This window comes from Castanea sativa, chromosome 9, assembly GCF_040712315.1.
Source record: "Castanea sativa cultivar Marrone di Chiusa Pesio chromosome 9, ASM4071231v1".
In the NCBI taxonomy this organism is placed as follows: domain Eukaryota; kingdom Viridiplantae; phylum Streptophyta; class Magnoliopsida; order Fagales; family Fagaceae; genus Castanea; species Castanea sativa.
Window position 1 is genome coordinate 41355173 of NC_134021.1, and position 20797 is coordinate 41375969.

The 20797-nt window shown below is 33.3% G+C and overlaps 2 protein-coding genes and 1 long non-coding RNA gene across 3 annotated transcripts; all 3 read left to right on the forward strand.

Annotated features, from left to right (window-relative positions):
* Positions 1 to 4855: 4855 nt before the first annotated feature.
* Positions 4856 to 11799, forward strand: LOC142610347 (uncharacterized). The gene is made up of 8 exons (XM_075782151.1): positions 4856 to 5050; positions 6425 to 6537; positions 6953 to 7024; positions 8706 to 8741; positions 10136 to 10181; positions 10442 to 10529; positions 11095 to 11152; positions 11604 to 11799. The coding sequence occupies exons 1-8, from the start codon at positions 4972 to 4974 to the stop codon at positions 11652 to 11654; spliced, it is 543 nt and encodes a 180-aa protein (XP_075638266.1). The 5' UTR covers positions 4856 to 4971; the 3' UTR covers positions 11655 to 11799.
* A 2757-nt stretch (positions 11800 to 14556) lies between these two features.
* On the forward strand, positions 14557 to 20654 carry LOC142610348 (uncharacterized). Its single transcript, XR_012839815.1, has 5 exons — positions 14557 to 14649; positions 18312 to 18357; positions 18643 to 18730; positions 20047 to 20106; positions 20518 to 20654. It is a non-coding gene; the product is annotated as an uncharacterized LOC142610348 (long non-coding RNA).
* On the forward strand, positions 14966 to 16542 carry LOC142610346 (pentatricopeptide repeat-containing protein At1g80150, mitochondrial). Its single transcript, XM_075782150.1, has one exon. It carries the CDS (start codon positions 15105 to 15107, stop codon positions 16302 to 16304), a length of 1200 nt encoding a protein of 399 aa, XP_075638265.1. The 5' UTR covers positions 14966 to 15104; the 3' UTR covers positions 16305 to 16542.
* Positions 20655 to 20797: the final 143 nt, after the last annotated feature.

The window sequence follows — 20797 nt, forward strand, 5'->3', positions numbered from 1 at the left end:
GGACTGAAATAGATAGAAGTAAACCGAAATGGACTAAATGGACAAAAATGGATCTCAAGGACGTAATTGGACCTAAATGGACTGAAATGGAAAAGATTAAATCGAAATGGACCAAATAATACCTAATTGAATTGAAATTGACTTAACTAGACTGAGGTGTACTGAATTAGACCGAAGTATACCAAATGGACCTAACTAGACTGAAATGGACAGAGTGGACCCAATTGGACAGAATTGAAAGAAATATGAATATTTATTTTTTAAATTCAAGAAGTAAAGTGACCCTTTGTGCATGTTATTTTTATCAGAACATGGATGAAGAAAACTGGTGGTGACCTTTTGACTTTTGTGTTTGTCAAACAAACCTCCATTTACAACACATGAAAACAGTGCGGGGGAAAAAAAAGTAGAACTAGCACTAGTTATCTAAACCTCAGCCATATTACATAAAATAAAAAAGTTCGTAAAAAGCTGTGTTAATTTTATGAAAATTCGTAGACACTAGTTAAGTTTTCTCTTCATGTAAATTATGTCATTATTTATTATCTTCTCCATATTTAATTGCTCACCATGAAATAAAAATAAAATAAGAAAACAAATGAAGAAAGAAGGTTATGTACGTATGGGTAGGGTACTTGAGTTTAGGTCTGTAAAAGAGCCAACTTTTGTCGAGTAGTATATGTTCAAGCTTGATTTGTTAGTAAAAGTCAAAAGTTCAAGCTTGGCTTGAGCTTGAGACAAGCCTAAAATATTACTTGAGCTTGAGCTCGTGAGAAAGCCAAAAAGTTTGAGCTTGACTTGACTTAGCTTGATTCATTAGTCAAGCCAAGGTCAAGCTTAATATCAAGCTCAAACTCGAGCTGAGATCAAGCTTTTGAGCTTGAGATCCAACAAAGAAGCCCAATAGAATAGTATTGTCATGGTGCTAGATCATGGTGAGGTGTGAGGTTCCTATAGATATGGAAGTGTGGGCCGGGTTCCCATATATACCGTTTAGGGTTGGCATGTGGTTTTTATGGATGGCACATGAGAGGTTCATGGATGACATGCTAGTAAAGAAAAAATCCCATAGGCAAAAAGGGAGCAAGTATGACTTATTTGTTGCCCCAAATAGAGGTTCGGAAGCTCATAGAGAGGCAAATACTTACACGTGAGATAGAGTTGTTGGTTATAACATGCGAGCGAAGTTGAATGAGTGATTAATATATCATAATTGGGCCCAAACATGTAAGCTTATCTTTTCAGGTTTAAGTGGTGTTTATGTAAGTTATATTAACTACTCAATTAGAAGCTCTCTAAGACAACATTTATGGACTAAACTTTGTGCATCATCAAAGTATATTAGAAGTTAACTATTATTCCCCAAAAAAACATATTACAAATGTAGTAAAAAAATTACCTATCTTAAAATTTTATAAATCAAGTTTAAAAAATGAAACAAAACACTTTTAGGATCCAAAACTCAACAAAACCACGATTCAAAACCAAAAAAACCCAACAATTTGTTTTGCTTTTAAACTTGGCTATTAAAGTAAAGATTATCACTCACTTGCTATTGCACACTCATTGTAACCAAACTGTCACTTGGACTAAAATTGTGTTTTAACTAAAATTGCATTTCAAAACTCGATTTCAAAGGGAGTGTTAAGTGTGTAGTCAAAGAAGTGTTGGTAGCTACCTACAATTTAGATAGGAGGAAAATTTGAAAAAAGAAAAAGAAAAAAAAGAAGAAATTTTGATTGGACAAAAATTATGAGTTGGTGGTTGGTAGTGGTAACTTGGTAAGTGAATCTTATAATGAAGGACGAGGATTACCTTTTCCTTTTAAGCCAAGGTTTTATCTCTATTTTCTCCTCGATTTAGGGAGATTAAATTTGATAAGCTCAGGCGAAAGACACTTGCAACACCCTTTTTCAACCAAACAATGAAAATAATGAGTGTTCTTTCTAATTTTCTCTCAATAACAAATGCTAAAGAATAATTGAAACAAGATCAATACATGTAATTTGAACATTAACCTATATCCATATGAATTGTGGTCATTTGACATTATAGTTGTTTCTAATTCCAAATAATTTCATTACACAAGGAAATGTTATTATTTGAGCAATGTTTGCTATTAAATAAAGAGTGAGAATTTTGGAGGAGATGCCACCCCTACTTGCCTAGAAGAGTCCTGTTATAAGTGTGTGTTTGACTCTAAATTAAAAAACTAACTTATTTTATTATTCGGTTTTTTTTTATTCATGGACCCCACTACAGTTTTTGGTACTATTAATAGGTTCTACTATACTATTTCAGCTAACCTTTACCTTTATCTATAGTATTTTCAGTAAAAAATTTTCAGTTTCAGTAAAATAAGTGGATCCTAAACAAACCTTTAACAATTCTTTGTCCCTAAGACCTAGCTTGCCTGCATGTTTTGGTTGACACAGGGTTGACCAATGTAGCCAATGGATTTTTATGTCCAAATATGTTCCTTTTATCATATTAAAAGAGTAACTTTTTAAGCTCTTGCAAAAGACAGTAGCCAAACATTTCTCATGATCTTTGATGATGCTGAAAAAGTCACTAGTAAGCTGCACGCACTCCCAAATCGAAATAACACCTGCAAAACGAAAAGAGAAGACCTAACAGAGAGCACCGGTGTGGTGCTGGTCAAAAACCCTCCGAAGGTCAAGTTAGAGTTTTTCACAACCCTAAAGTGCCAGAGTCAAGTTAATTATGCGTACCTTGATTTACGAGAGTTTTGGAGTATTTATATTGGTGTAGGGTTAATCATCCATGCCTTGGCCAGGAAACCCTTTCCTTTTAGGATAACACCTCTTCGATTCTGCATACCTTATAGAGTTCTTTTCCTTATAGGAGTCTTTTGATTATGGTGAAATGTGTAACGCAAGAACTCTCTTTATTCATGTTTGTGTGGAGATCAAGCAAAGCCATATTAGACTTATCGCGAGATGCAAGTTGATTCCAATTAGGAATCCTTAAAGCCTAATCAATACCAACGGAGGCCAAATGTTACAACCATCCACTACGTGTCCTTGTAACATTGACCCGTTGACCATCCACATGTCAATACCGTACCGTCATGCTTCACGAAGAAAGATCCGTCTCCTATTTTATCCTCTTCAATCTTAATCTCAAGAACCCCCCAAATTTGTTGGACACTCGTATTTTGAGAGAGGAAAATGGTTGTCTTAGATATTAATTACTCAACGTCTCCACCAACTTCTCACAATTTTGGGCTGTTGCTTGACAAAATGACAGTATATTATCAGCAAGAAAAACTTGGATGGGCTTGGATTCCCTGCTAGTAGCAATCCCTCTTACATCTCCTTCCATATCAGCCTGTCTCAACTCTTAACATGGAAGACATTCAACATAGAGAATAAGCAAATAAGGTGGCAAGGATCACCTTGACATATGCCTCAGATTACTCGAAAATAATCCACAAGTTACACTGTTCAACCTCACTGAGTGGGAGGTAGAAGACAAACGCATCATGATTAGAGAGCATTTATATTATCTTGTGTAATAATTCTTGTTTATTTTAACATAAATACTTATTTTTTTTATTTTACACAATTATTTTTCAAAAATCTCTAATTGAGAATATCTATTCTAAATGCTATTTCAATAAAATATTCATTTTTCATTCACATACCACTTTCTTAAAACACTCATATCACTCACGCACAGACACACACTAACTGATAAAGTGAATTGAGAATGAATAAAATATGTCTTTATACTTGAACAGACATACACCAATGCACTAATGCAAGTGCTTTTTAAGACTGATGTAAATTTTAGGCCTATTTTGCATTTAGTCTTATTCAAGACGTTAATCGATTTTTGATGTAGGTGAGAATTAAACCCTAAATCTTTTATTCAATAATTATAGACTTTACTAATTGAGCTAACTGAAATTTATACTTTTATCAGTATTTTGAAAAAACCTAAACCTAGCTATAAGAGCTTCCAAAAACTTCCATTCAATCATATTGTAGGCTTATTCATATCTAAATTATTTAGTGCCGACCAACCTTTCCATTTTTCTTTCTACTGATTGAATGTAGCATCTAAAGGGCAAGTAAAACATTATCAAAGTTTTTAATTTTTTAAGTATTATTTATTTATTTATTTATTATTTAAATAATTCTATAATTACAATGCAATGAGGAATTAAAATACTGAATGTTTTCATTAAAAACACCAATATAACCATGGGTAACACGATTTTCAATCTATTAACTAACACCTTCAAAGTTAGGATAAGTAAAATATTTGTGGAAATGGAAAATATGTGTTAAGGTTAATAGTTAGCAACTTGGCATATCTTAGTATTTTCAAAACATCTAGGATTTAAATTACTTCTCCTTTGCTTGAATAGCAATATAACTATGGGATTATAATAAAATAGAAAATAGTGGGCAACATGTGGCATGATCTCAACACAAATGACACAACTCTGGTTATTACTTATTACTTATTTCTTATTATAACCATACAACCTGCCAATACTTTTTTTTTTTAAATTTCCATAAAAAAACTTTAGAAAATAATCGAGAAGGGGTCACTTATAGAAGAAAATTTTGAAACTTCAAATATCAAAATGACATCAATTTCACATTAAAAAAAAAAATGACATCAATTTAAAAGTTGAGGGGATGAGTTACAAGTTTTGGAAATTTTTGATTGGTCAAAATGACACTATCACTTAAATTAAAAGAAATAAAATATATTTTAGCCCAAAAAAAAAAAATTCTAAAATTAAAATTAAAAAAATAAAAACTTGAAAAATAGAAGATATAAAAAAAAAAAAATAATAATAATAAAACGGCCCTTTACAGAAACAGTAGCTCTCCGGCATTATAAGACGCACACACAAACATAAGCAATAGAATAAAACGTGGGTTTGCTTTGATTTTTGTAACTGAGGCTCAGAGAGAGAGAGAGACTGTGAGAATGGGTTGGATCGGTGAGACAATGGACTCCATCAAATCCCTTCAGATCCGACAGGTCCTCACACAGGCCATCAGTCTTGGTTCGCTTCCAATTCTTCAATCTTTTTTTTTTTTTTTTGGTTTCATTTCATTGATTCGTGTTTGGAATTGGAATTTTATGTGTTTTTTGCTGTCTTTGGGTGATAATAAATTGTGGGTATGCATTAAAAATTGAAGCTTTATCGATTTTTTTTTTCTTGTTGGGTTTTCTTTTGGGGCTTAAGAGAACAAAACCCAATTGTTTGTTGAGGCTGATGTGATTCTATATCGCTCATTTGGATTGGGATTTCCAAGTTTTATTGTCTAGGAAACAGAAGCAAAATCAATTGTCACATTCATAATCATTGTTTATATAGGGTTGGGTGATAATTCATGCCCACAAAATAAAGTTATGAGTTTGCTTTTTAGGTTTGAATGCTAAGACAATACGAATAAATACATAAAAAGGGTGATTTTTTTTTTCTTTTTCTTTTATATAAAAAAGATAGGAATCTTGTATTTTTTTTTTTTTTTATAAAATAAATTTGTGATATAAGTTTAACTTTGGATTGTCTTAGTAATAACTTTTAATTGTGTAAACCTCAAGGGGTAGCATAGCACAATGGGTTAGGGGCCATGGAAGTTACTAGTTTGAATCTCCCCTTCCCCTTCTTTTTGGCTACTGTTTACTCTTGGTTCTTGACTTTAACATTTTTACAATTATAGGTCAACATATGGTAATTACTCAAATTTATATTTTTCGAAATTGTGTTCATAAGAAGAAGCAGCACAGTCCAACATATTAAAAAATCAAGCATTATTGTTAGTCAGAATGTTTCAGATTTTATGGAGTTTGAAATCTTATGAACCCTCCAAAAAGTGGCTGATTTGCAATAGAACATAATTTTTTTTGATAAATGATTTGCAAAAAGCATAAATTATGGTCCGAAGTCTTTTTTTACATGGTTAATGTGTTATTTTTGGATGAGCTTTTTGCTGAAAATTGGCAAAAGTACAATTGTACACTGAAAAAGTGAGGCTTTAAGAAGCAAACTTGCTGTCGCAAAAAAGCTAATCCAAACTCACACTCTGTATGAGCAGATATGGCTGCAAGGTTATTCATTTTTATTATCCCATTATAAGATAGTTTGCTAATTTTCAGAACCTCTCAGATTGTAAGTTTTTGATACTGAAAGGGTGGTTGCTTTTGAAATGGAGGGGGTTCTCTTTTGAAATTTTGACCATTTTGCTATCTTGCCTTTGTTATAACAATATTGCAAAAAACTGTTTTGTTGAAATGAAAAAAATTTGAATATATTGGTACAGATGTTTCACTTTGAAGTAGAAATCTGTTTGTATATTACCGCTATCATGTTGTGGTTTACTAACCTTTTTGCACAATATTTGTTCGCTTAAATGTTATGATTTTCTCCCAGGGATGATTGTTACGTCTGCACTAATAATATGGAAGGCATTGATGTGCATTACTGGCAGTGAGTCTCCTGTTGTCGTTGTGCTTTCTGGTAGCATGGAACCAGGTTTCAAGAGGGTAAGTCAACCTAATTTGTGAATGCTTCAACATGTTTTTTAATCAAAATTGGTTCTTCATGGAATTGTTTTCAGTGTGACTTGGAATTTCAAGTTTGAAACTATCATTTCATTTATGAAACTACCTCGGTTAGCGTAGAGGAAAATTGCACACCCTTTCATATCCATAAGAAACGAAGAGAAGATATATCTCTTCTATCCTTGTTTCTATCTTTAGGGAGCAGTGACTGGTTCTTTTTTCCACAAAGTGTCTTCTTAGGGTGTTTTTTCTATGGAGAAAGTGCAATTGAGGAGCAATTGCAATTGTGCCTCCAAGAATTTTATTTTAAAATTTCTGCTGCACATGTTTGATATCACCATGTCAATCTTGTTCTCATGCTGCCTAAAAAATGATAACCTTTCATATCATAATGCAGGGGGACATCTTGTTCTTGCACATGAGCAAAGATCCTATTCGTGCTGGGGAAATTGTTGTCTTTAACGTCGATGTAAGTTTCTTCTAAAGTGTTATTTTTTATTCTGCTTGTGGTCATTACTATGTTGGTGTTGTATATATCATTTCTGATAAGATTCTTCTAGTAAACTCACTAGGTTTTTAAAATGTCTTTAGAATACTTTTTGTATCTGTCCTTAAACTCATTGTTTTTATGTATATCAATTTGACAGTGCTTTTTTAAAATTTTATTTTATAAGTAAAAGTATTTTATTAAAAGAATAGACTACATGTACACAGCAATGAACACAAAGTAGCCTAAAAAATAAAGTTTGTATCAAAATAAATTTTTATTTTTATTTTTTGTATTTTGTTTAGGCTACTTTGGAAAATTGAGAATACAAAAAAAGAAAAACATTTGGCTTGGGATGGACAGTAGTTAGAAAGAAGCAATTGATGTATCTTACGAAAATTTTGTGAAAAAAAATAAAGAAGAGGTTTAATTAATTGTTGAATTAATTCACCAACCCCCCCCCCCCCCCCCCCCCCAAAACAAAAAAAAAATGGAAGAAGGGGGAGTTTTTTTAATTTTATTTTTATACTTTTTTTTGTTTGATCAGAAGATGGGGGAGTATTTCTTTGATCAGTTTTCCATTCCAGCCTAGTAATACTTAATGTCAACAGGACCTGCACCTTTCATTTTCTAATCCACATATCCTTTCGACTAATGAGCCATAGAAATTATTCAAGGGATCATATAATTTGTAAATATGTAGTTAGATGGATTTTTATGCTGAGACTTTGAAATTGATCCTATTACCACCATAGTAATTTTATCAGTTACTTGTTAATGGAAAAAAAAGAAAAAAAAAGAGGATCTGTTGGCTGTAACTGTATTGTTTTTGTTTTGAGAAAGGTACCTTCTTTATATAGGGTCATGATCAAGTTTTATATGAGGTAATTTACCCCACTTAATAACTCTCTATTGGATTGATATTTTGAAAATCCTACCATTGGATTTTAGGTTCTCTTTGTTCTTAACACATGGCAACTTGTGTCTTTCACCATTGGATTATAGGTTCTCTTTGTTCTTAATGCACACCAAATAGTGTCAGTTGGATTTAATTGACTATTTGATCCATAGTTCTTATTTTGGGTATAAATTTAAAATTCAAGAAACTAGAAATTTAAATATTTTATAGATGAGATAATTTTTTTTCTTTGATCATCTTGGTATTTCATAAGTGTGAAGGACTTAAGATACAATGTAATCCAATAGATAATTTATCAAAAATTACATCTGGTATAAAGTTATTAAGTGATGTGACATTGAAAAAAGTCTGACCAGGTGTAGTTTGAACTTCTAAAAAAAAAATAGTGAGCAATCGCAATAGGATAAGCAGATGTTAAATAATGAATATAATGTACATGAAAAGGAAACTGAACAAGAAAACTTGACTAGTGACTGAATTTTCATAATATTAACACAATTTTTTACAAACATTTTGTTTTATGTAACGTGTTGAGGTTAAGATAACTAATGCTATTTATATTTTTGTACTATTTTGCATTATGGTGTCATGCATGTATGCTTGTTTAACTTATTTTTGAGTTCTTGTTCTCTCTCTTGAGATCTGCTGCTCTCTTGTTCTTCAACTTCTCAGCCTCCCACCCTCTTTTTTTTTTTTTTTTTTCCAATGCTAATATTTATCTTTTTCATGTATGTATTTGTTCAGGGTCGCGAGATTCCTATTGTCCATCGTGTCATTAAGGTAAACACATTATCCTGACCTTGTACTACACATTGATTTCCATAGAATACTGGTGCCTTTGTTACTGTGGTGGAAGCTATATCAATATGAAGTAATGCACTACGATTATGCTGCTAAAGCTCTTATGTTTTTATCTGAGTTTGTCCCTATTCGAATAAATGACTGGACTCACATAAAGTTGGGTTCTAGCATGCAGCATCATTCGTCCTATTCACTTTTAAGAGTATTAGATTAGATTAGACACTGGGCAATAGAGGTTCTCAATTGGATGCTTGTATTGATATGTCTACACCTGACCCCATAGATGTTGATGCTTAAGGAGGACATGGTATGTTGTGCTTAGTTTTATTAAGGATATTTTGACTTGACCAATGAAGGTAAATTTCAAATTTTTTTTATTACCATTTTAGGCATTAGATCAAACCCCAGAATTTTTAGCTCGTTTGCCCATAGGTCAGGTGCCCTGTAAAGTCTGCCTTGTTACAATCTCTTGCCCTTGGTTCAAGTGATAATAGATTAACTTTTTGGTCAAGTTAATTTTGAGTAACCTGGGAAGTTCTCTCAATTATCTGAAAACTCTCCCCACCCCAACACCCTTAGCTTGCATGGCAGATGCTCAACTCAACTCAACTCAATTAAGCCTTAATTCAAAATGACTTTATTGGCTACATGGATTCTTTTCCAAATTAATTGGGGTTGAGTTGCTTGGAAGAAAGCTGACTTATTTAGATAGGACTAAGGCTTAGTTGAGTAGAGTTAAGTTGCAGTGCTTTGAACAAATACTATGTTGCCAAACAGTGGGTACCGAATATGTCCTTATACAGGGCAGGCTATGATGAGAATGCTGTTTGGTCTGGAGAGCTAGTCATCTCTTTATGCTGCTGTATGGTTGGCATCTGTAGATGTATTGTAACTGATACCTGTTTTCTGTAGATGTCATTAAGATTATTGACCACATTGTTAAAATTGAAAGATATAATTGTTGTAACTCTAATGCATCAAACAGATGGCACCTGTTATGTGATAGTATTTTTGCATAGAATGTTTATGAGAGATGTTCTAGATTAATACAAAAAGTTCATAATCTATAATGGATATAAAAAAAAAGATGCCTTAAGATAGAGCAAGCAAAGAGCTTCATTTGCCAGAAAGTTTTTGGCTTGTGAAATAAGTTGTCACATGACAGGTGAACATGTGACAGCATTTTGATTTCTGAGAGTTGAGTTGTGGCATTTTAGCTTTTGATGCCAAAAGCCAGAAAGAATTGTTTGAAGAACTGACAGAATACCTTGAAGTGTTTACCTTTTGCGTATATGTCAGAGCTTATGCCTTTTCATTAGTAAACATTAATACTGTGTTGTTTAGTGAGTCTTAATAGTTAATTCCTTTTGCAGGTTCATGAACGGCAAGATACTGGAGAGGTTGATGTACTCACAAAAGGTGCTGGCTTTTGGAAAATTGAACTTTTTGATTGGAATTTATTGAGATGTAATCCATGATTGTTATTTTTGGAGGTGGTTATCATTATACATGGGCGGGTCTTAGCATCATAATTCATCTTCTTGCTTTCTCCTTACTATACCTGCTGCAGTTTTAATATGTTAATGATATTAATGCTGTATTTAAAAAAAAAAAAAAATGGTGGGTCATCTGCTGTTATCCTGACATTCTCCCTCTCCATATGTTGCTGTCTATCTCAGGAGATAATAATTATGGGGATGACAGACTTCTGTATGCTCATGGTCAGCTCTGGCTGCAACGGCACCACATAATGGGCAGAGCCGTTGGGTAAAAATTCTAGCAATAGTCTTCTTACTTGATCTTATTCATTTATTTTCATTATTATTATTTTTTGGGTTAATTGCACCATGTTAGCATGGAGGAGTCATCATTTGTTGCAGCCTTGCTGAGAACAACGTGTTTTGCATGGATGCATTTTATTAGCAATTTACATACATAAAGACACCCACATGCATGCATGTGCGCCTACACACAATTGGGGTGCATTTCTGTGGCAGTTTGATGTCTCATGGTTATGGAGTCATCATATATTGGGAAGTCCAATGCCCTGTATGTTCTGAACCTTCTGGCAAATCACCAACTATTTTGCAATGCTGGATGAGTAGGGTGCCTTACAAGTTAGTGACGAGTGGTTTTATGAAGATGGTGTAGATGATCTTGAAAATACTTTTAACCAAGTTTTGTGTTTGACAAGCACAATAGATTGCCACCAGTTTTCTTCATTCATTTTCATATTCTTCTTTTAAAAATAGCATATCCAAGGGTATCTGCACCTTTATTTCTTGAATTTGAAAATAAATCTTCATATTGCTTACATTTCTGTCGCTGGCAGGTTCCTACCTTATGTTGGCTGGGTAACAATTATCATGACTGAAAAGCCAATTATCAAGGTTTGTGTCTCTGACCAAAAGAACTTCTTGTGCACATCTTATTATGTGTCATTCTCTTTTCCTTTTCTAATAAATTTTTTATTATATATATAAAGAAGAAGTTATTGAGAAGAACAAAGAAAAAAAAAATGTTCTCTAGAATTTTGTTTGGTAATTTCTGAAATTAAATGTTTTTTTGCTAGTCTATTTCTGATTCTTAATAATATTATTTCTTAGATTTCATTGTATGTTGAAATTTTTTCCTCTCTTTGGTCAGCATCTGATCGAAGTTTGTTCATAAATGTCTTTGTGGCATCTATGAGTTCCACTTTAGAATCTCAAACTGGAACTCTGTTTGAAGTACTAGAATTTTTTTCATGAAATGTAATAATCAATTTAACTTTAGAATTCTAAAAACTGCAAGGCTATTAAATTTACACAGAAAGTAACATCGGTCATTTCTCTCTTGCAGTATATTCTTATTGGTGCATTGGGGTTGCTGGTTATAACATCAAAAGATTGAAGAATGAAGCGAATTCAAGTTGTGTTTGATCTCCGATACAAACATGTTAAGAACTGCCATCTCTTAGATGTCTCATTTTTCCATCCTTTGTACATTGGATAAGTTAAATTTTAATGATAAATTAAATCAGAATAGTTGGTGAAAATTCTGCCACCTTTATCTAGCTCTTTTAACTAATGTTGCACTCGTTCAGTTGATTAATGCTTTTTGTCAAATTTGATAACCCCTTTCTTGGAGGCCAGGCAAGGATGCGTTTTGTGACAATTAAGGAAAATATCATGTGTGAAGTATTGAGCTTGTTACCACTGCTCTGTCATACATGCACAACTGGGAGAATGGAAAACCTTAATTGGCTATCCATACCAAGCATTATCTCATTGAATCATTTAAGCGTAACTGTATATATGGACTGAACCTTTGCAGATTTTGATAGGAAGAGAACCTTTGCAGATTGCACGGGTTTTGAGTGTTGATGTAGAAACCTTCAGGGCAGATTGCAATATCATGTCATCTTAAAATCTGTAGCATTTGATAAGTTCTTTGGAAGTACTTGTGAAGTTAGAGATTTTCTGCTCTCTACATGAGAGACTAAAGGGTGAATTTTGGATGCATTTATTATCTTATACATCTGATAAATGCATTGTCGCTCATATGTTGGTCCAATAACCGTGTGAGATTTCAGATTTCCCTTAAAAAAAAAACATCATGTGAGATTAGCAAAAAAACACCATGTGAGATTAGCACGCTCGGAAAGGGAAGATGACTCTTTATTTTGGATAAGGAGGGAGGATGACTTTTGGACTAGGGGGGCGGGGGGAAGTGGGGTTTTCAAATAGGGCTATAAATAAGCAAGCCAAGCCGTTCGTGAAAACTCGAGTTTGGCTCGATAAAAAATTTATTCGTATTTGTTAATTCATAAATGAGCCAAGCTTGAGTCTTAATTTTAGATTTGTTTGATAAACAAATTGATCTTATGCAAAAAAAAAAATCTTTGTGAACAATAGTGCTCAATGAAAAACAAGCTGAGCTTAGGTTGGTTTATGGGCTAGGTGATTAGATTGATATGGACTTAATACATAAACTAATATTTTATTAAGTCGTCAATTAATTCAAAGTTGGGACCACATGTGTAAATCAAATGAGCTTGAAAATATGTTAAATATGGGCTTAATATGCTCTTGTATTGTATCGAGTTCAAAAGCTTGACATTAAGCTTGAGCTTGAGCTCAGCTTGATTTATTTCATAAGCTTGGTCTAAGTTGAGTTCAAGCTTTTGGACTATCTGACAAGCTTAAGCTCAAACATAGTTTGTAAGATTGGTTCTAGCTCAAGTTAAGCTTGAACACTTTATATTTGTTATTGAGCTGAGCTTGAACATTTAATAATCGACAAAGCTTGGCTCACTTAGAACCTTTAAAAAAAAAATTAAGATAGAATTTTATTTCAATCTTAATCTAAGTGTATGTGTTTGAAGTTTCCCTTAAAAACTTAAACCCCACTTCCAAAAAATACCTCACAAGTAGTTACATCATGCTAAAGTGTACGGTGGTAGAGCCCTATTTTCAAAGTAAAGGATATTAGCATTTGATAATTTATTGATGTGCAGCTCCCTAACGATAAATGGGCTCTCTTTTACCGGTTAGTCCAAGTTGTTGGTGGGGGTGGTTTGTCGAATAAGATAATAGTATACATTTCTATCCGTGGTGAGAATGTCGCATTAACCTATGATACTAACCCATTTTTGAAAATAGTGTGAAGTTGACTGATTGAAGTAAGATTAATTGGAGGGCTACTTATTCTAATGTTAGCAGCCTAACACATTGTTGGGTTTAAATTGTTATCACAAAACGTCCAATTTGACACCAATGGTTTCCTGTTTCCATTTTCCATTCAGACTCAAGTCCCAGCTAAATAACTTGATTTATGTTTTTTTTAAAATGAAAATTTTGAATAAATTATATAACACTACAAAGTAATTAGATGATCAAAATTAAGTAATTTTGGTGAAGCTTTTTCCTTTTCAAGGTGTATTGTTGTCACAAAAATATGACTAGTTACTTTGCATTTTCTTTAAACATAAAAACAAATCATTAATCTCAAGGAGATAGTTTTGTAGTTTCCTAGTCATGAAATTTATGAGATTTTGAATTCAAAACTTGTAATCCACATCTTGAGGCCGTCCTAAAGGATATAGGATTCTTCCTTGGCACCATATATGACCTACACATAATTATTTTAAAATACGACAGAGTTTGATTCTAAACATGTTTGGGATTCCAACCATCAATAGAAAGATGACATTTGTACTTGTCATATGAAATGTCATTACTCACTTTATGAAACCAGCCAAGTGAGTCATGTGCATTGCATGTACTATTGCCATAACAAAACCCACAAATTTTCCCACAATTTGTCCATATGGCAAGATGTGAGTTATGGAGTTGTGAACTCACCACTTTTATTGCACCACTCACAATTTGCCAAATAAACAAATTGTGGCAAAAGTTGTGGGGTTTGTTATGATACTAGTATTTTTATGATATTTTCATCTGATAAGTTACAACTTATAACGTGAGCAAATTATAACAAAAATTGTGAATTTTGTAGAGGAACTTGTTGTATTTGGGTCCATGATGCCTCCAATGAACAAAAGCCCTGGAGTGAACCCAAAACCCTTCACTTCATCTACCAATCAAGTTCAATCGTTCAACAACATTTTAACACTCATAATTTTTTTTAAAAATTATTATTATATTTAATGTTTTTAATTTTATTTTCCCAGAATAGGGAATTCCAAAACCCAAAAACCTAAACCCCCCAAAACCCCCATACAAAATAACCAAAACTCGGAGCATGAGCTCCTCCCCGGTTCACAGCTCCTACTGAAAAAACGAATGCACCAACAAATAATTTCACTGGCAACTAAACCCACAAGCCGCCTTCTCTCTCTCTCTTACTCCTCCATCCAGCTAAAGAGGCGGCCGCCCCATTCCAGGTGAGGATTTGATCAGACCTTGCTCTCTCTACCAACTAGGCTTTGCCTAGAATGTTGATTTCACCATCTGGGTGTGTTTCAGTTTGAGCAAAATCCTATTTTGGCTTCATATTCTTTCGTATTTGAGTGTTTATGCTTCTGGGTTCTTCAATTTCTTACATGGGTATTGAGTATTTTCTCAAGTTAGTTTCTTGAATGTTGATTTCAGCATCTGGGTGTGCTTCATTTTAAGCAAAATCAGATAAGTTGATTTATTTTTTTGGGTGTTAATGTTTCTGGAGGCTGCAAGTTCTAATGTTGGTATTGGATATTGCATTAGAATCTTGATTTTGAGTGTTAAATAATTTTTGGGATTTCCAATTTGTTTTGAGGGTATTGGATATTTCCTGAGAATATTGAATGAAGTCTAGATTTTGATGGATGTGTATCTTTCAATCTGAGGAGATTTCTAGAATATGCTCTCTCTGCGATATGTTCGCAGATTCTATCATGCTGTTGCTGCCATTTCATCAACTGAAAGCCCTGCAGCTGTATCCAATTGCATTCGGAATCCAAAGCCATTAGAAGAACCTGCTCTTGTGAAACTTAAGAACGAGCGGGACCCTGAGAAGTTGTTCCATTTATTTAAGGCCAATGCACACAATCGGCTTGTCATTGAAAACCGTTTTGCATTTGAAGACACGGTGTCTAGGCTAGCTGGTGCAGGTCGCTTTGATTACATCGAGCATTTGCTTGAGCATCAGAAGACTCTTCCCCAGGGTCGGCGTGAAGGGTTTATTTTGAGGATTATAATGTTGTATGGTAAGGCTGGGATGACTAAACATGCTCTTGATACTTTTTCTAATATGCATCTGTATGGTTGTCGAAGGACTGTTAAATCTTTCAATGCTGCACTTAAGGTTTTGACACAGACACGTGATTTACATGCAGTTGAGGAATTTCTTAATGATGTACCTGTGATGTTTGGTGTTGAACTGGACATAATTTCAGTTAATATTGTTATTAGGGCTTTCTGTGAAATGGGTTTTTTGGATAAAGCATATTTAATCATGGTAGAGATGGAAAAGTTAGGAATAAAGCCAGATGTGATTACGTACACAACACTTATTTCAGCATTTTATAAGGAAAACAGGTGTGAGATTGGTAATGGGTTGTGGAATCTAATGGTGCTAAAGGGGTGTATACCGAATCTGGCAACTTTTAATGTTAGGATTCAATATTTGGTTAATAGGAGACGAGCATGGCAAGCTAATAGTTTGATGGATATGATGCAGAAGCTTGGGATTGCACCTGATGAAGTTACCTATAATCTGGTAACCAAAGGGTTCTGCCAGGCTGGCTATCTTGAAATGGCCAAAAGGGTCTATTCTGCTTTTCATGCCAAGGGGCACAAACCCAATGTTAAGATTTACCAGACCATGATTCATTATCTCTGTAAGGGAAGGGATTTTGATTTAGCATATACAATGTGTAAAGATTGCATGAGGAAAAATTGGTTTCCAAATGTGGATACCATTCATATGTTGCTTGAAGGCCTTAAGAAGAATGGGCAGTTTGGTAAGGCCAAGCTGATCCTGACATTGGCTCAGAGTAGAGTACCTCCTTTTTCTTCAAGCCAATTGGGTGCTTTGAGGTCCATATTGTCCAGGAGTTAGTAGAAAATGATGAACTGGTGAACCAGTAATTGTTTGATTAATGTAACAGGACACAACTCAGCAGAAGCTAGTATTCTTTTTACTCAATTCATTTGTAAATTTGGGAAACTAATTGGATACAGCTTTTTAATGGCTTTACATCATACCAAAGGCAGATCCACTTTACTTCAGTTAATTCGTTGTAACACTTGAATAAAGATCGTGATGAATTGAGAGTTCTAAATGGATGGTGTTCACCCAAATTCTTGTAAGTTCTTTGTGCAGTGACTCTCTCTCTCTCTCTCGTGCATGTGTATATGTGTCATGGGCATACATCAAATGGTTTCACTCAGTTGTTGTAGTTGATTGTGCAATGCCATTCCTTGTTCAATTTTAGTCTCTTCTTTTCACTTTTCCCTTTTCTGCAAGTGCAATGCCATTCTTTGTATTATGAGCAGCAAGTTTGCTCGAGTTCATGTCTGTCTACATTGACCATAGTGAACTACTCTTAATTTCTATTTCAAAAAGCCATAATTTCTATTTCTATCTTGTTTGAAACCAGAATTAAAAAAGAAAAAGAAAAAAAGAATTCCATTCTTTTGGTTGAAACTATTTATTTTCAATTTAAGGAAAGCTAAGCCTTCCATACATTTGATTTAACTCTTGGTTAATGTTACATCACTTAATAAATTTTATTGGGTTAATTTTTTGAAAATGCCACCAGTCAATTAGACATCCTCTTTGTTCTTAATACATGCCAACTTTTGTGTCAATCTGATTTTTTTCATTTTTTGGATAAGTAATTCATGTTGTCTGTAATTAAAACTCATTGAACTTGAAATTTAAATATTTTATTGATTGGATAGTTGTTGATCTCTTATCATCTTTATATTTCATAAACATGTAGAATATAAAGATGCAATGTAATCCAACTGTAGATTCATCAAAAAAACCTTGTTACCATCTCTAGCCCTTGGTTCAAGTGAAAATATCCCAACTTTTTGGTCATGCTAATTTTTTAGTAACTCGGGAGCTTCTCAATTTTATCTGAAACCTCTCCCCACCCTAGCCCCCCTTTTCTTGCATGGAAGACGCTCAACTCAACTCAATTAAGCCTTAATTCTAGTTGACTTTGTTCTGATTATATATATATATGTGTGTGTGTGTGTGTGTCTGTGTATATATATATATATATATATTGGTTACTGAATACATGGATTCTTTCCCAAATTAATTAGTGAGGACTAATGCTTAGTTGAGTTGAGCTGAGTTGCAATGCTTTGAAGAAATAATATGTTGTCAAATAGTTAGTACTGACTCTGTCCTTGTACAGGGCAGGCACTTAGAAGAATGGCCTGAAGAGCTAGTATTCTCTTTAATCTTTATGCCGCTGTGTGGCTGTCATCTTTAAATTTATCATGACTGATACCTGTTTTCTGTAGATGTCATTAAGATTATTGAAAGCATTATTAAAATGGAAAGATATACTGATTGTAACTCTATGCATCAAACAGAGGGCACCTACTTTGTGATAGTATATTTGCATATGATGGTCATGAAAGATGTTCTAGATTAATACAATAAGTTCATACACAAGAATTTTACTATTGTAAACACATTGTACTTTTCTTTTCAATAAACTTCTATTACCTATATATATATATATATATATATATATAAGGTTCATACTTAGAAGAAAAAGCTATCAAAAAATAAAAGAAATAGATGCCTTGAGATAAAGCCAGCCGAGAGTTGCCTTTGCCAGAACTTTCTTGGCTTGTGAAATAAGTTTTGTCACATTAAGGGAATAATTGGGACTGCATTTTGGTTTCTGAGAGTTAAATTGAGGCATTTTAGCATTCAATGCCAAAAGCCAGAAAGAACTATATGAAGAACTGACAGAATACTTCAAAATGTTTACCTTTCGCGTACTTCGCTTATCACTGAGCTTATGACTTTTTCATTAGAAAGTATTAACTTTCATTACTGTGTTGCTTAGTGAGTTTTAATAGTTTAATGTTTTTGCAGGTCCATGAACGACAAGATACTGGAGAGGTTGATGCCCTTAGTAAAGGTACCAAATTTTGGAAAATTAAACATTTAGTTCGGAATTAATTGATTTACTTATGTAATCCCCACTCCCCAGGTTCCTTAAATGAAAGTTATTTCTGGAGGTGGTTTGGTATCATTATACATGGGCTGGTGTTAGCATCATAGTACATGTTCTTGCTTTCCCCTTACTATATCAGCTGTAGTTTAAATGTTAATTGATGATATTAATGATGTATTTTTTTTTTTTTGGAAGGGTCATCTTGTTAACCTAATGTTCTCCCTTTCTATATATTGTTTTCTATCCCAGGAGATAATAATTATGTGGATGACAGACTTCTGTATGCTCTTGGTCAGCTCTTGCTTCATCGGCACCACATAATGGGCAGAGCCATAGGGTAAAAACTCTAGCAAATAGCCTTCCTATTTGATTTTATAATTTTATTTGTAAATTTTTTGGTTTTACTTGCGCCATGTTGGCATGGATTCATCGTCATTTTGTGCAGCCTCATTGACAACAAAGTATGCATATGCATTTTATTTTGCATGATTTACACAGAGACACATGCAAGCACACACACACTTGAGTGGTAAATTTCAAGCGCAGTTTCATATCCCATGGTTCTGGAGTCGTCACTTAGATTAATTGATTGTTTGTTTGTTTTGCTTTGCTGCATATTGTCATCTATATTAGTTAAGGCATGATCCCTTCCTTTGAAATAGATAACAGATTTGATACCAAATCTGATGGTAAATATATGAGATATCATTGTTTGATTAACCATAACTGATCATATCAGTGCAATTGAAAGGAATTTATTGAAGGCCAAAGTGCTAAAAGACCCCCTTAGATTTGGGTCAATTTCAAACTGATCAAAGAGAAGGGGGGGGGGGGGGGGAATTGAGGTGGCAGTATTTGCTTTTGTAATCAACATTTTTATCATGATTCAATGGTAGATCTTAGCAAAAAAGATTGTAATTTGATTCAAAATTATATTCCTTTAATTTTCTTTCGTTTCTTATTAACCAAGCTTATATTTTATTTTAAAATTTATTTTCAAAGGATTTTTTATTAAATTATAATTCTCATGAGTATTTCATTACATTTTTGTTTTAAAATGATATTAAAATTGAGTTTTTTAATTAAGTTCTACCAAAAAAAAAATTTATAACAAAGTGTCACATGCAGTGCACATGATTGAATGAGATGAAGGGGTCAATTTTGTCATCATGGGTCAATAACACAAAATTGAAAAAGAAAAAAAAAGGCACAAAATTGAAATTTGAGGGGGTCTGTTTGAAATTGACCCAAACCATAAGGGGTCTTTTTGCAATTTTTTTTTATAAGTCTTTTTGCAATTTGGCCTTAGTTAAATGCTATGAGCAACACTTAAGGAGTTTTGTGTAATATTGGTTGGGAGCCCAATGGACCATATTGTAAACCTTCTGGTGATATTTCTATCATCACCAACTATTTTGCAATGCCGGCTTAGTACAGTACCTAATTGGTTAGTGATGAGTAGGATTCGTGAAGATGATGTACAAGATCCCGATAAGACTTGAAACCAAATTTAGAGTATGACAAGCACAAGAGGTCACCACCAGTTTTCTTCATCCATGTTCTTATTTTTCTGATAAACATAGCATGCACAAAGGGTCACTTCTTGAATTTGGAAATAAATATTCATATTGCTTACATTTCTGTCACTGGCAGGTTCCTATCTTATGTTGGCTGGGTGACATTTTTCATATGACTGAATAACCAATTAACAAGGTTTGTGTTTGACCAAAAGAACTTACTGAAATATATATATATATATATATATATATATATATATATATATATATATATATATATTGTTTTCTCTAGAATTTTATTTGATAATTCCTGAAGTAACTATTTTATTGCTACTGTTAACATCAAATTCTTAATAATATTAGCACTTAGATTTTGTTATATGTATACAAATTGCCCTCTCTTTGGTCAGCATCTGATTGAAGTTTGTTTATAAATGCTTATTGTGGTATCTACGAGTTCAAGTTTGGAATCCCAAAATTCAAAATCTGTTTAAAGTATTGAATTTTTTTCAAATAACATGTAATAATTGGTTGACCTTAAGAATCCCAAAAATGCAAAGCTATTAAATTTATACAGAAAGTAACATGTGCAGTTTCTCTCTTGCAGTATATTCTTATGGGTGCATTGGGGTTGCTCGTTATAACTTCAGAAGATTGAAGAACAAAGTGAATTCATGTTGTGGTTGATCTCCAATTTGTACGGTTTTGCAGCTGCCGTATCTTATGTGCCATTTCTCCCATCCCTTGTACATTGGACAAGTTAAATTTTAATGATAAATGAAATTAGAATAATTCATAAAAGTTTTGTTATCTTTATCTAACTCTCTGGCAAAGATGTAGCACTTGTTTATTGTTTTTTTTTCCCTGTTTAATTTAATAACATTTTC

What these genes read in the sequence shown, in the direction of transcription:
- LOC142610347 (XM_075782151.1), top strand. Translation starts at nt 4,972, where the DNA reads ATGGGTTGGATCGGTGAGACAATGGACTCCATCAAATCCCTTCAGATC. An exon ending in TTGTTGTCTTTAACGTCGAT is followed by an intron (nt 7,025 to 8,705) that starts GTAAGTTTCTTC and finishes GTATTTGTTCAG; the next exon opens with GGTCGCGAGATTCCTATTGT. An exon ending in ATAATGGGCAGAGCCGTTGG is followed by an intron (nt 10,530 to 11,094) that starts GTAAAAATTCTA and finishes TGTCGCTGGCAG; the next exon opens with GTTCCTACCTTATGTTGGCT.
- LOC142610346 (XM_075782150.1), top strand. Translation starts at nt 15,105, where the DNA reads ATGCTCTCTCTGCGATATGTTCGCAGATTCTATCATGCTGTTGCTGCC.